Source organism: Phyllopteryx taeniolatus, chromosome 5 (genome assembly GCF_024500385.1).
Source record: "Phyllopteryx taeniolatus isolate TA_2022b chromosome 5, UOR_Ptae_1.2, whole genome shotgun sequence".
Classification (NCBI taxonomy): Eukaryota; Metazoa; Chordata; class Actinopteri; order Syngnathiformes; family Syngnathidae; genus Phyllopteryx; species Phyllopteryx taeniolatus.
The window spans coordinates 28,050,873-28,066,477 of NC_084506.1; the positions used below are offsets into that span (position 1 = coordinate 28,050,873).

General features: G+C 41.5%; 2 protein-coding genes across 5 annotated transcripts; one reads left to right on the forward strand and one right to left on the reverse strand.

Moving 5' to 3' along the window:
- Positions 1-235: 235 nt before the first annotated feature.
- On the reverse strand, positions 236-7,002 carry lrrc61 (leucine rich repeat containing 61). Of its 2 annotated transcripts, XM_061774472.1 has the most exons (9): positions 6,491-7,002; positions 5,557-5,652; positions 5,331-5,477; positions 3,626-3,686; positions 3,234-3,319; positions 3,095-3,160; positions 2,941-3,009; positions 2,646-2,771; positions 237-784 (listed from the first exon to the last, which is right to left on the reverse strand). In XM_061774472.1, the coding sequence occupies exons 1-9, from the start codon at positions 6,519-6,521 to the stop codon at positions 678-680; spliced, it is 789 nt and encodes a 262-aa protein (XP_061630456.1). In that variant the 5' UTR covers positions 6,522-7,002; the 3' UTR covers positions 237-677. The 2 variants fall into 2 exon arrangements, with proteins under 2 accessions (XP_061630458.1, XP_061630456.1); XM_061774474.1 differs by lacking the exon at positions 5,331-5,477 and having other exon boundaries at positions 236-784.
- Positions 6,178-15,374, forward strand: cib2 (calcium and integrin binding family member 2). 3 transcript variants are annotated; one of them, XM_061774475.1, is made up of 7 exons: positions 6,178-6,359; positions 8,466-8,736; positions 9,875-9,909; positions 11,782-11,893; positions 12,425-12,572; positions 12,652-12,847; positions 13,709-15,374. In XM_061774475.1, exons 2-7 carry the CDS (start codon positions 8,686-8,688, stop codon positions 13,728-13,730), a joined length of 564 nt encoding a protein of 187 aa, XP_061630459.1. In that variant the 5' UTR covers positions 6,178-6,359; positions 8,466-8,685; the 3' UTR covers positions 13,731-15,374. The 3 variants fall into 3 exon arrangements, with proteins under 3 accessions (XP_061630459.1, XP_061630460.1, XP_061630461.1); XM_061774476.1 differs by having other exon boundaries at positions 6,228-6,306; XM_061774477.1 differs by lacking the exon at positions 6,178-6,359 and adding an exon at positions 8,250-8,360.
- The last annotated feature ends 231 nt before the right edge of the window (positions 15,375-15,605 follow it).

Here is a 15,605-nt window from a genome sequence, read left to right on the forward strand (position 1 = left end):
CCCAGTTTTTAATTTAGGCTCACTGTGAATTTGAGTTAGACACCCCTGCTTTATGGCACCTTGCATGTGTAAGCATACGTTACCGTATTTCTATAAGGATTACCACCAGCAGGTGGGGCAAAACGCTAGACGATCAACTATTAACTCAAATGGTTGAGCTGTTTTAGCCAGAACAGTCAAAGAAAAAAAATGACCATCACGGTCTGGTCTTTTGTAACAGTATAAAGCATTGAACACTTTTGCACAAGTCGTTTTTATAGTCAATATTTTTATGGTATAAAACAAGTATAAACAGATGAACATTCAATCACAATTTGCTACCTGTCAAAAAGCATTACAGCAAGGGGAAGCTCCCAAAATGATCCAGCAAAATGGAAAAGTTTTTAATCACTTGGAATATTTAGACATCTTAGCAGCATATGTCCCTGCATGAATGCAGACTACGAAAATGGCACAAAATGCACAGTGTGCAAGTAAAGACAGTTCAAACTGAGTCAGCATACAATACAGTGTATCCTCCAAAAGCCAATGCATAGGGTGCATTAAAATATTAACAAACACCACAAATCAGCATGTATGTCTGGCAAAGTCTGTATTGCGCTGAACTTAGTCATACTACTGCACATACATCACTGTCATTTTTAAATAAATACAGACAACACACAAATAGGTCCGGTTCAGATGGCATACTGCTTTGGCTGCTTCTTCAGGCTCATTGATCTTTCAGTCTGGGAAATTGCATGGGTTGCTCTGTTGTTTAGGAGTCTGCATTCATGAAGAATGTCTGTAGGAGGACCGATAAAGCACTTAAAATGTCACACTCTAAAAACAATCCTTTTGAGTGAACACCTAGTCAGACCACATGCGATGTCATTTGTAAGTACAGTACCTGTTAATGCAGGAATATGTTAATTACCAGTATTTAAAGGGGACATAAGGGTGGGCCAAAAGTTGTCTTACAGTTGTTTTATGTTTTCGATCTGTGCATTTTATTTAAACTATAGATGCCAAATATGCAGTGTAACTGGGAGGGTTGGCAGTGACTGAGTTAAGTGCGTTAATTTAAATTATTACTATTTTTTATAATCTAATTATGATCAACTGTTGGGAGGTCTAGGTAATTATCTGAACCATAATTCTAAACTGGTTTTACTAAGCCTACTTTTCACCCACCCTGTATTATGGAAAGTTGACTTTTTGTTTACGAGTTTTCAAGACACGAGCCATCATACTACACTCATACTTGAGATATGAGCGTTGTACGGTGGCAGCGAACTCAAATCAACTTGACAATAACAAGCAGTTTCCTAACAAAAAGAGGCCCCAAGCTGCTGAGTGCCAGTCAATGTTGAAGTTTACTGCAAAACTAAACATAAAACAAAGAGAATTGCAAAGTGTGTATTTAAAACAACCAAACAATTTTGCCTTTAGTATACACCATCCATCCATCCATTTTCTACTGTTTATCCGAAGTCGGGTCGTGGGGGCAGTAGCATTAGCAGGGACGCCCAGATATACCTCTCCCCAGCCACTTCATCCAGCTCTTCCGGGGGGATCCCGAGGTGTTCCCAAGCCAGCCGAAAGATGTAGTCTCTCCAGCGTGTCCTGGGTCGTCCCCGGGGTCTCCTCCCGGTGGGACGTGCCTGGAACACCTCACCAGGGAGGCGTCCGGGAAGCATCAGAATCAGATGCCCCAGCCACCTCATCTGGCACCTCTCGATGTGGAGGAGCAGCGGCTCTACTCTGAGATCCTCCCGGATGACTGAGCTTCTCACCCTATTGCTAAGGCAGAGCCCGGACACCCTGCAGAGGAAAGTAATTTCGGCCGCTTGTAACCGGGATCTTGTTCTTTCGGTCACGACCCACAGCTCGCGACCATAGGTGAGGGTAGAAACGTAGATCGACCGGTAAATCGAGAGCTTCGCCTTTCGGCTTAGCTCCTTCTTCACCACAACGGACCGATACAAAGTCCGCATCACTGCACCGATCTGCCTGTCAATCTCCCGTTCCATTCTTCCCTCACTCGTGAACAAGACCCCAAGATACTTGAACTCCTCCACTTGAGGCAGGATCTCATCCCCGACCTGGAGAGGGCACGCCACCCTTTTCCGACTGAGGACCATGGTCTCACCTGCTAGCTTAATGCTAATGCCATTGTCGTGCCATTGATTAGCATCGATAGTTGCAATGTTATAAACACGACACAATGGCTATTTGAACGGCTGAATCCTTGAAAGTAGCGATGATTACTCATTTGGGTCTGTATTATACTGCCCCCCCCCCATGGCCAAAACGGTTACACCAGTTGGAGCAGCACAAATTAATTGAAGCATTAAATCATGATACATAAACTGTTTAATTCTATGTTTTTTAAAAGTACAATATTATATATGATTGGTATTTTCCCTTAAAAACATGTTATAATTATTATTATTATTTTTTTTTGGGGCAGAGGGGAGGCTGGAATTGATTCATTGTTTTTCAATTTATTTCAATGGGGAAAGATGATTTGAGATACAATATTTAAGTTACTAGCGTGGTCGTGGAACGAATTAAACTCATATCTCAAGGTACCACTGTATAATACTGTCTCCTTTAAGTATACTCAGTTATCCGTGTAATTCTTTTCTTTCAGACACTCTTACCGTTAAACTGCTTGTAGGCTTCTTCAACAATGGCATTGTTGGATTGTTTTATGTCCCAGTAAGTATCCTCGACCCATGGCTTGCAATCCTGATGTTCAACAAGTTGTCCATTCTTGTATAGACCGGCTTAACATTCCAAATAGAAACAAAAACATGACATTTAAATTTAATAAATCTTCTCTGAGCAAGAGCCATGAATAATATTTGAAGTGAAATAAAAATCCTTTATTCAACAACTTTATCAGTTGAATGAGTATACCTACAAATGCAACTTTCTACTGGATGACATTCATACCTTTAATGGTGTCATCAATGTCTTTGCATAGCTGGTACAAGTCGCTCCCACGTCCGACGACTCTCTCCCCTACAATTTAAAATGAACTAACATTTAAGACTTGTACTGCTAATGTGATACAAAGATATAGGAATACGATAGAGAAATATCTTACCATCTAGCACCTTGACATTGGGGAACATCTCAAGAACTACGGTTCTATATGACATGTTTCTGCACACTAGGATAAGAGATCGTATGAGTTTACTCAGTTTTTTTTAATATCCTTTATTTGATAAGTTATTTAAATTCACCTGGATTTGAATAATTGTAGGTGTTGTCATTGAGACGAATACTTTCTATCTTTCTCAAAGACTGAAGGCAGATAAGGTTATCGATACTGTTGAAGAACAAAACAAAGAAGTGATTTTCCATGAGCTTGGCAAAACAAAGCCGTACAGCAGAGCCGGTTTGACAATTAGACAATATAGGTAATTGCTACAGGTGCCACAAAATCGGGGGAAAAAATTCCCCTTCAATAAAATTTTATTAAAACTAGGTACCATTAACTTTTAAAAAAGAAACGCTAACACAGATTCAAATGTAAAGCAATGCCAAATAAATATTACTTCAAATGATAATAACAAATAAATAACCAAATGCAGTTTTTTTTCAAAACAGCTAATGATTGATTACATTGTCATACCTGGAGATGATATTACCAGCGAGGTTTAAATTTTGTAGATTGTCACAAGTGTGCAGGGGTTCTGGGAACATAAAGACATAAACAGATGAATACAGTGGAACCTCCGAGGTGAAACATAATTCATAATTATACAATTTTCCCATGAGAAATAATAGTAACCCAATTGGTCTGTTCTTGAGTCAAACTACCACCATAATAAAACCTTTATTAAATGTATTGACAATGTTTCCAATCATCTGTTAATATTTTAACATATTCAAAAACATGTAACTTTGATGACAAATACTGTAAAGGCATAACAGATCTCATTTTTGAACATTCTTAATTGCCACACAATAAAATAATAAGATGACCACTTGAAACTGATAATTAATGAAAGTCTACCTTTATTAACAAGTAATGGCAAGAAAATAAGCAGTGTCACGGTGTTTCCAGTCACACAAACCTTTTCCCTGCTCCTGCTACCAGCCACAAAAAAAAACAAATGCAAAGAGTTGGCTGAACCGAGTTCCAGTGAAATACACTGAGGAGATTTGCTGGAATCTTGTGCGATAAGTTGACTTCCCACTTGATGTCTGCATTAAGTCATATTTTTCCAACAACCTTTGGGGCACTGGAATTTTGAGGTGCCTAGTTGGCTAATTCGTTGATCCATCCATCCATAAATCCATCCATTTTTTACCGCTTATCCGAGGTCGGGTCGCGGGGGCAGTAGCTTTAGCAGGGACGCCCAGACTTCCCTCTCCCAGCCACTTCATCTAGCTCTTCAGGGGGTATCCCGAGGCGTTCACAGACCAGCCGAGAGACTTTGTCTCTCCAGCGTGTCCTGGGTCGCCCCCGTGGTCTCCTCCCGGTGGGACGTGCCCGGAACACCTCACCAGGGAGGCGTACGGTAGGCATCCGAATCAGATGCCCCAGCCACCTCCTCTGGCTCCTCTCAATGTGGAGGAGCAGCAGCTCCACTCTGAGCTCCTCCCGGATGACCGAGCTTCTCACTCTATCTCTAAGGGAGAGCCCGGACACCCTACGGAGGAAACTCATTTCGGCCGCTTGTATCCGGGATCTTGTTCTTTCAGTCATGACCCACAGGGTGAGGGTAGGAACGTAGATCGACCGGTAAATTGAGAGCTTCGCCTTTCGGCTTAGCTCCTTCTCAGATTTGGAGGTGCTGATTCTCATCCCAGCCGCTTCACACTCGGCTGCGAACCGCACCAGTGAGAGTTGGAGATCACGGCTTGATGAAGCCAACAGAACCACATCATCTGCAAAAAGCAGAGAAACAATACTGAGGCCACCAAAACGGACCCCCTCTACGCCTCGGCTACGCCTTGAAATTCTGTCCATAAACGTTATGAACAGAATCGGTGACAAAGGGCAGCCTTGGCAGAGTCCAAACCTCACCGGAAACAAGTCCGACTTACTGCCGGCAATGCGGACCAAACTCTGACACCGGTCGTACAGGGACCGAACAGCTCGTATCAGGGGGTTCGGTACGCCATACTCCCGAAGCACCCCTCACAGGACTGCCCGAGGGACACGGTCGAATCCCTTCTCACATGTAGACTGGTTGGGCGAACTCCCATGCACCCTCGAGGACCCTGCCGACGGTGTAGAGCTGGTCCACTGTTCCACGGCCAGGACGACAACCGTTGATTCGTTGATATGTTGGAAATGTAAAAAATAATAATTACTCCTGAATACTTACCTAAATTGGAAATCCTATTAGCAGACAAATTGAGAACAGAAAGCAGCCGAAGAGACGACAGTGGAGCTAAATTGACAATATTATTGCCAGATAGGTCCAGTCTCTCCAAATTCATACACTCCCCTATACACCCAAGATCATGTATTCCTGTCAAGACATTAAACAACTCGTCAACTAAAAGTAAATATGTGATTACGTGGATGCAAATATTATAATCTGGCCTTACCGAGACACCTAAATTTGAGAAACAGTATGGACTCCAAATCAAACTCTCCCGAGTGCGACTTGAGCAGTACAGCGGTTATCTTCTCGACCTCTCCCTCTGAGAGAAACAAATATGAGACTGCAGCATAGCACAGCACTTCATGCAACACATCCACATGCACATCATTTGTGAGTCAGCACTGTAGGAAGAGAACGCCTCAAGCATTGCGTGTCCACTCAATTTAAGGAGGGGATGAGTAGATAACGCATGCCATCGTGTCTAAATAGCATATTTCTACCAATTTAGCCTGTGTATGAATATATCATTTGGCAGCACTTTGTTGATTTTATACTTTGTACTGAAAATGTAGTTACTGTAGGTTCACAGTGGTGGATGAATGGAGATTATGTCTGGATTAATCTCCTTTTAGGCAGAATTCTCATTCCTATTTTATGATCCCTCACTTAAAACTCACTCTATTCCTAAAAGGATCAGCAGGTTAACTGATCATAGTAGCGCATGTGACATTTTACATTTTCAATTCCTTCACCAATTATAGGTTGAATACTGCAATTATTGCGTCGAATAAATGAGAAAAAAAGATGACAAATTTGTCTTTTAAACCTATACCTAAAACATGTCTAGGTATCGTTAGGTTTTTATTTCTTCATCTTTCTTGCCCGGATATAAGGATGTTCAGCATTTCGCCTCATAATGACTAGCTGTCATTAAGTGCGATCATATTTAAGCAGGAAACAGCTGCCTGCCTCGGTGAGTCTTGATTCCTCCGGATCCGAAGTGGGAGGGTTATTAAATCAAAAATGGTAATTGCTGCTCTGACGAGAACACGCACACAAATGTTATGTAACCGGACGGGACGGTAGCTTCTACTAGCCACAAATACGCTAGCGGCTAGCATGGTGGCATAGCAACAAGCTACGTTACGACAACTTACCTTGCTCTTTATTATCACGCTTTGAGTCCATCCCGGCTAACTTAACCGCCTAAAAATCTACTTGTGCTGATGGAAAACGACCGAGTTAAGCGAGGTAGAGCGTAGACAAGACTGGTATTTTGGAGGGGGGGCGTGAAGAAATTGGCATGTGTCCTGTTGTGTAGTTGGGATTAGTGTTGGGCTGCAGTGGACGCAGGTGAACGTGAGGGACCTTGGGTCCTGTTGCTGACCGGCTGGCCGGCGTGAGAGCAGCTCACTCGGGTCACGCGTCACTGCTGGGGGTCGCTGATGCACGTGGACGTGTGTCCTCCCCAAATGTTGCTTGTGTGCAACAGGCTCTATCATAAATACACAAACTGGGTCAGATAAGACCACTGGGAACCTCGGTTTACGACGGATTTACGTGCCTAACATGTACGTAGGGCGGAACGCGACGTAGTCTATGAACCGACTCCAGCGGTTTCCCAACAAGGATGCCTTGTGGCGTTATTACGATTCCACGTAGTTTCTAGGCAAGACACGCCCTGCTCCAATATTACTGGCTCCATGACTCGCGTCGCTGCACTATGATTGGCTGTTGTATCACTGTAGAACACGCCCTACTGCTCATGGGAAAAGATGACTTAAGTGTGGCGGCGTTAATATGTTTCCCATTTACCCTAAACCAACCTAATCCTAACCTTAACCCATCCTAAACCGTCTTAAGCCCCAACCCTAGCCCTGAACCTAACCTTAACAAGCATTTTTGTTTGAATTTTGTGCAAATGTGATACATCTTTGGAATGGTCATCTGTTCCAACTGCGTGGCCTGCCACTTCCCGCGACGCAGAAGCCAATCATGTTGCAGCGGGGCGTGTCCTGTCTGGAAATTATGTGGGAATCCTTATAACGGTGTCCTGAAAGATCATTAGGGATGCATGGGAAATTATCCAATTTTACTTAATTTATCCAAAAATGATTATTTATTAATTATAAATATATTGTTGCTCATCTATCTGTGACAGTGACGTATCGTCTCAGGCAGAACTTCCATTACTTGACAGAAGGTGCAATAACCCTCTGCATCCCCCTGTTGCCATTCATAAAACATAATTACTGTATTTATGGTCAATTAAACAGAACAGGTTTCACTCTTAGCCTATTTATGAGTAAACTGAGACGAGATCCTCAGTCGTCATACTTTTTGTGACATCTTTCGTTTGGTAGTGTGCAGTGAGATTTTTCTCATGTAAAATGGATGCCTTTACACAACTGCCTCAGCCCACAGAGACCCACTAATGACAAATAAACCACCATCATATGACCTTTATTAACTGTAGTTACATTTTTTTTAAAGTAAACGTGTCCCTTTCTTGTGTTGTTCAATTTTTCTATTTCAAGTTGACTTATAGTCACATTGTACTGAGCAGCCTGGACAGAGATGTACAGTATGTATCTGACATTCAACTACGGGGCTCATTTGCATAAAAGACTAAGCCAACTCAGTGCTGCTTCCTCTTTGAATGCAGAAAATGTCCAATATTGTGAAATAATGAATTATTATTATTATAAAATGTTCTTCATGGAATCATTTTTTGACTGTTTGACTTAGTCAGCATTCACACAATTAACGAGCCTAAATAAACACAGATTCATACATCAAGCGAATACAAAATCCCCCCCCCACCCACCCCCAACCAAGCAGTGAGTAATTGCTTGGGGAAAACCAGCAGTATAAGGGCACCCATAAATCCACAATGTAGACCAGTAATTAAGACAGCTCTCACCGGCAAGTCATAAGTCACGTGATTATTGATTTATCTGACATCGTATTGGCTCAATTGGGTTCTGGTGGGCAGCAGAGCCGACGCAGAAGCAGCCTGCAGACCTTGTAATCCACACTGTCTTGCCACACTATTGCACAATCATTTTTTGCTCTTTATTTCTTACTCCCTTTTTTGTGTATTATTTTCAATGCTGCCTCTCCCTTTTTCAGCCATGGCTCACATCGTCGCCACGGACACTGATGACACTTCGTGGGAGCGAGAGAGCGAGAGAGAGCGAGAGAGAGAGAGAGGACTGACATTGCAGTAGCATCGGGGACTCACCCTGCGACGGAGACGGTCACTCCACGGCCCCTAAATGTATTTGACTGTGCAAAGGCTGTGGACCCTCTGTCTTGTGATTGCATACAAACAACAAATGACTTGATAAACATGGGAAACAAGCAGACTATTTTTACAGACGAACAACTTGATGCCTATCAGGTGAGTGAGCATGAAGTACACGGTTCCTTCATTACCATACAGTTAAAAGTAAGGATATAATAAGAGTAGAATTATGTATTGTATTGCGCTGATGTTGTAATTCCTTGATAATGATAATGTACAGTACAATCCACAGTCCTATAGCCTCATTTCTTATGGACCTATACAGGAATCTTTGGATTCCTTGAAGTAAATGGAAAAAAACATTCAAAAACAGTCAGTATTTTTTAGTCTTATTATTCATTAAAAACGTGTATTATGCTCACGATTTACTGTATGAATGATTTGAACGTCACCTCAATCGAAGGTTTTGATTGCATTGCTCCACTATGTATGAAGGTGTTGCCCATTAAAGACCACATTAGGCCAACAGACTGAGAAACATCCTCAATAATCTAACACGTGTCGCTTAATAATTGATACCAAGACAGCGCGATATGCTGTGAAACTCTACTCTCTGGAGACAGTTTGGTCCTCGAGAGCTTCTCTGGTTACTCCTGCTACATTTTAAATGCCCTCGAAGCATACAGTCAAGTGGAATTCTTCTATATGATCCAATTTAATTATAATAACATTAGTGTAGGTTAATGAGGGAGTTCAAAGCTAATGGGCCAAAGGACAGAATTTATTGTTATTTTTTATATTCATGGATTAAAACACGTTACATTGTACTAAATATATGCTTATTACATTTAACATTGAGCATGTTTCTTAGATTTTTTTTATTCTTATTTTTTGGAATACACTGCCCACAGAACTGTCTGCAGCCCCTGCCGCTCGCACTCACAGGTTAGACAGACAGAACCCATTCAAGGGAAATGTAAACGGAGGTACCCGCCAATATGGCTGTTACACAATACTACACAATGGGTGGACCGTCACACGCACCGTGTAGACTGCTCCAGAAAACATCGTGATCGTGTTCCTCCATCCTCATTGTTACAGGTGTGACAACATAAACCGCAAAGTCATATTTGAGAAATGTGATGCTTTGATTTGAACTTCATGGATTGGCGTGCGTTCAAGGGAGCCAAGTGTTACTTGCGTTCTGTCTTTTCTTGCTATTTTTGAGAGTGGTTATTGCATTAGGCACCATGTCTGTGTAACATTTTGCTGCTATGTTTCATTTGCATTGCAGGATTGTACCTTTTTCACTCGCAAAGAAATCTTGCGGTAAGTAGTTATTTCTTTTTTTTCCCTCAATGCTCTACAGGTATATATTAGCTCAGATATGAACTGCAGAATATGACAATGACGATCTAGAATGTTCTGTCCCTATGCATAACAGGGATTCCACTCACTGTTTGACTGCAGTGAAATATCCACTTGTGTATGATTCATTGGTTAGCATAATTTTCCCTACCTGTTGACGACAGCCATAAATGAGAAAAATGTACCGAGTAATATATCTACGGAAATTGACTGACAATACTCATGCGTCAGCATGTGACACCAGTATTTGTTGGAGTTCATTTATAAAGCCAATACATCAAAATGTTCTAAATGGGGAGTCATACTAGTATGATGAAACAACAGGGAGATTTTCTGTAGTCATATCTTTTAATAAGAGCCGTACGGTAACATAGTAATTAGCACCACTGCTGCACAGTCAGGAGGTTCTGGGTTTGAATCTCTCCCTATGGCCTTCATGCGTGGAGTTTGCATGTTTCCCCCATGCTTGCGTGAGTTTTCTCCAGGTATACTGGCATCCTTCCACTTTACAGAAACATGCGTGTTAGGTTCACAGAAGACTCTAAATTGTCCGTCGGTGTGAATGTGAGTCTGAATGCTTGTTTTTCTATATGTGCCCTGCAACTGACTGGCAACCGAGAGACCAGAATGGACCCAACCTGAATGGATGGATGGCTGGACATCTTTCAATAAAGAGGAATTACATGATGGAAAGAGGAATTTTAGGGATTTCTATCCATCTGCCTTCTATACCGCTTATCTTCACGAGGGTCACGAGTGAACTTGAGCCTATCCCAGCTGACTTTGGATAAGAGGCGGGTTGCACCCTGGACTGGGTGCCCGTCAATCTCAGGGCATATATCAACAAACAACCATTCACATTTACACCTATGGACAATTTCAAGTTTTCAATTAATCTAAAATGCATGTCTTCGAAATCTAGGAGGAAGATGGAGTACCTGGAGAAAAGACAGCACAGGGCGAACAAGTAACCTCCACACAGGAAGGCCTAAGCAGAGAATTGAACATAGGCCAGAACCTTTCGACTATGAGGCAGAGATGCTAACGACTAGTCCACCATGCTGGCTGAATTGCGGGCATTTATGTTTTAAAAGGACCTTAATTAGTGGAATGACATCATCTTCGTCTGTGATATTAAATTGACACGACATCTTCGTCCTCGATGTTATTGAATTGACTTTCAGTCTTAGGCCAGCACTGGGCTGGGGACAATCAGCCGAGGGCGTAACGGGGTCCCGCACTTTATGACCTTCCTAAAACACACCTCGTTTCTGTCCGCAGTTGCATTGGTTACAGTACAGCCATATTAAACTGACGAAACAGGATATCACCGATCGGTACAAGGTCGCCCCATTCAGCCCTTTGGCCGTATGCTATAACCTCTCCAAGGCATAGTTCATGGACATGTTTCATTTTCATCAAACACTGGTTAAATTGAGAAACTGAAGTGCAGGTTTATTGGTGGTCAATCCAGTGTTGGTAATGCAGTGGAAGTTCTAAGGTTGACCGCAATCAGTTCTGGGTCACTGGTCAACCTCCTATTTGTTCTTCTTTTGTCCCATGGGAAAGAATGGAAAGAGAAATGATCACCTGCAGAGTAAAATTATCCATCATAAAACCTGTAGCAGCTGTACAGGTGGCGTTTTAAGTAACACTTTAACATTATGACCTGACATACAAATGTGAAAAGTTCCCCATTATTAATGAAAATACAATTTAAGAACAAAATGTGTACGCAATGATGAACATCCTAAGGGGAAGGAGAGAGAGTGTATCGCAATTTCCATTCAAATAAATGTTTAGTCCTAATTAAATGTTTTGTTTTTCCTCTAGGTTGCACGGTAGATACCATGAATTGGCTCCTCATCTTGTACCAATGGACTACACGAAAGACCCTGATTGTAAATTACCTTTAGCCTTGATAGTCAACATGCCAGAGTTAAAGGTAAAATGTATTCCTTTAAAAATAATTGTAGAGCTGTCTTAGTCCTGTGTTGTAAGTGGACATATCTCACCAATCTGTGAATGTGTATTTTAATAATATTATTCAAAATGGATAAGAACACTCTTGGCCAAATGTGTCACCGGCTGCTCACGTACCACGGCGACTGATCGATACTTATGCTTTTCCGAGAGCAGAATTGATTTTTAATCATCACCCTCACACATCTGAGTGTATGGATAACCACATTGTGTGAGCTCATGGAAGTTAATGTGCCATGAAATGCTCCATTCCAGCAGCAATTCCTCCTTTTTTTTCAACGTGCCGGCCATTTGGAAAGAACACTAATGCCATTATTACATAACATCACAGTCATGCAGACATGAGGCCCAAATACTGATATATCCGCAAAGGGTATTCCATAGATGTGTTGTTCCTCTGGCTATGATTGTTCTAAATGAGCTGAACTGCAGGCATCTATTTGCTTGTCATTGCATTAATTCTTATAAATGTTGTTATTACCTTCCTCTGAAGGAAAATCCATTCCGTAACAGGATTGTTGAGTCTTTCTCAGAGGATGGGATGGGGAATCTCAGCTTCAATGAATTTGTGGATATGTTCTCAGTCCTCAGTGAAATGGCTCCGCGGGAACTGAAGGCCATATACGCCTTCAAAATATACGGTAAAGACTAATTTCTCGAATGTTTGTTGAATCAGTCTAATGGTATGAATGAAAATGTCACCTTGTCTGTTGCTTGCAGATTTCAATGTGGATAATTACCTTTGCAAAGAGGATCTGGAAAAAACTCTGAACAAGTTGACAAAGGAGGAGTTGACGGCAGAGGAGGTGCAGCTCGTGTGTGAGAAGGCCATCGAAGAGGCTGATTTGGATGGAGACAATAAACTCTCATTTGCTGATTTTGAAAATATGATCTCAAGGGCTCCTGATTTCTTAAGGTAATCAACTTTAGAATGCCAAAGATTACACTTTGTGTTCATAAATTCTGAAAAGTGATACTAAGTCATGCTAAACTGCATCATTGGTGAAGGCCGAATTCAGCTAGTTTACATAAACTGCCTCTCACACAGACTTACGTATTTGTTTTGGCCGATTTGTCCACTGCATGTTCCATGTACACGGCTCCGCACTATAACTGACAAGTGTAATTCAGCGACTTGGCTATAAAATGCTGACGACGCGAGTGATGTCTTTGTGGGGTCTTGCATGTGCTTTGCAGTTTGCACTTTTTTTTAGATTCGGGGTTCAGCAAGTAGCCACACCCTGGCTCTGTCATGGTAGCGAAAGCTGCAGTCAACATTGTATATGGAGCATGTTAAGCAGTGGCTCATTAGCAGGTGTAGCGTAGATTAAGAGCAGAAAGTCAGCACTCTACGTCTGAATTGATAAACAAAAGTATAACTTTCAATAAAATTATTTAAATTTAACATGATGCTAATTTAAATCTGCCTCCTGACACCACCCAATTTAATAAACCTAGTTCTGTCTCATTTTTTTAAAGGCGCAACCTAAAATATGACAGTTTGTTTCTTGGTGTACAGAGGCCATAATAGTTCACACAAAAAACACATGATCGAGTACTCTGTGCAATGCAACGAACGGAAATGACCTGGATTGTGTTAATCCGAGGATTCTTTTTCATCAAATTATTTGACAGCCTCTCACTTAAGGCTGCAGTTCCTCTGTTGATCATAGATAATGATTTTACAAATTTATGAAGGACGAATCATGTTTGTCCTCCCACAAATGACAAGCATGTACGTTTTCAGTGACGGTCTGCCATGTTGTGTCTTTCACAGTACTTTCCACATACGAATCTGAGAGGGCTCCACGGGGAAGCTGAGCACTGTGCCTGTCTGCTACTCTAAATCATCCCGTCTGTCCTCTCCAGCTTCTGCTGCCCTCGCCTCTGCGACGTGTGCCCAGATAGAGTGCAAAACACAGGATGGAGTGGAATTCTCAGGATGTTGGATGTTTCACTAGATGAACCCATTTGATCACACAATGTTAAATCACCACCAATGAAAGGGCTTGGCCTGGGTTGCTCTGTTGAATGAATGGACTCCTTGCAGAGAAAATGAAACGAGACTGGCAAGAGCCTGACAATGGATTTTGGGCTTTATGGCACATCTAATAATGCATAAAAAGTTAATCTACCTATATTGCACATGTCATAAACCCATTCCCAGTCTTCCTTGATATTCTGTATCTATTGAATGACTTTATAGCATATCATTGAGGGCATAAATGAGTTATATGCACTATTTGTAAATGCATGGTAAACGTCTGGCTCTTATGCACTGTATTGCTGTTTTGATGTTATGGTTATGCTTGTGGAACTGTAACATAATGACAATCATATTTTAATTTTCTCCAGCTGATTGAAGGGCTAGCTTCCATATTCTGCCTTGGCGATTACCATGAGGTGTTCCTTACAGCCCTTTTTTGAATAGACATTTTCAAGTTTTACATGGATTGCATTATTTTGAACAAATGTCTTCTCTGTGGGTTTTGACTGCATTGCTTTTGTATCAATGTCTTTTGGAGCATTGTACACATAATATGGCTAATATCTCCAGTATCCGTGACCATGGTAATGTTTTCGGTTATAATCCTGTCTCTATAATCAGTGCTCCAACTTTGAGGAAGGAGGAGTGTGCACAATAAAGACCAGGAGGTTGTGGAACCTGTGCATTCTTTATCATACCAACTGTAAGCACAATACGGTGATTAAAAAAAAGCAGCCGCCTCAGCATTCACATGCATGAGTACATCCTGTGCACATCTTAGCAGGAACACTTCCCCTACTAGAGTAAATGGTGCTGCTTCTATGCGCAGATTTGCATTGAGCACATTTGAGCATGGTACTGGATGTTGTTATGCGTAGTCCATGCATTCTGAAGAATGTTCTTGCCCTGTATCGGCTACTAAAATATGTTTCACCCTTGGAGGGAGTGCAGAGATAGCAAAATAAAAGCTGACCTGGATAATTGGTGCTGAGTCTGTCGGATAAAGGTCAGTTACAGCGTGGAAACGGGGACACTCATGGTAGTGTAAAATATATATTGTACAAAAGATACAGATAAACATGGGGTTAGATACCGTCAGTTTTAGAAGGCCCAAACATCTGAGTGAGACTGCTATTTTTCCTGCACACAACATTAAACAGCCTCACAATCTAATAAGATCCACTGTATCAAAAATTCAGTTTCTAACTAAAATAGTAGAAACAGCTGTGATGTAGTGCACTACACTGAAAACTACAACTGGTAAATGAATACGTCCTGCAGTGTTAATCAAAACGGTGCATTATTATCTTTGTAAAGGCAGAATGTTTGACACCTATTGGATCACATTACGTCGTCAGTGTACCTAATTTTTTGGTTGCTGTATAATTTCCCCTTTAACCCATAGACATACTGTTGGTAAAAGGTTTTCCGTTTTATTTCATGCTTCAGCATATTAGACAATACAATTTTCATCCACAAAAAAAGTCAAACAAAGCAAAGATCTAATAATAAAACCGCAACAGTGTGTGTTGTGGCCATTAATGCCATTATCTGAAAATGTTCATGATCATCATGATGAACCACTTGTGTTTTTGTTTTTGTTTTGTTTTTTTGTCCTGTTCGCCTGTTAGGTCAAGCAGAATGGAAAGTCTGTATCCCTTTTATGCCGAAACAGTTTTACTGTGTC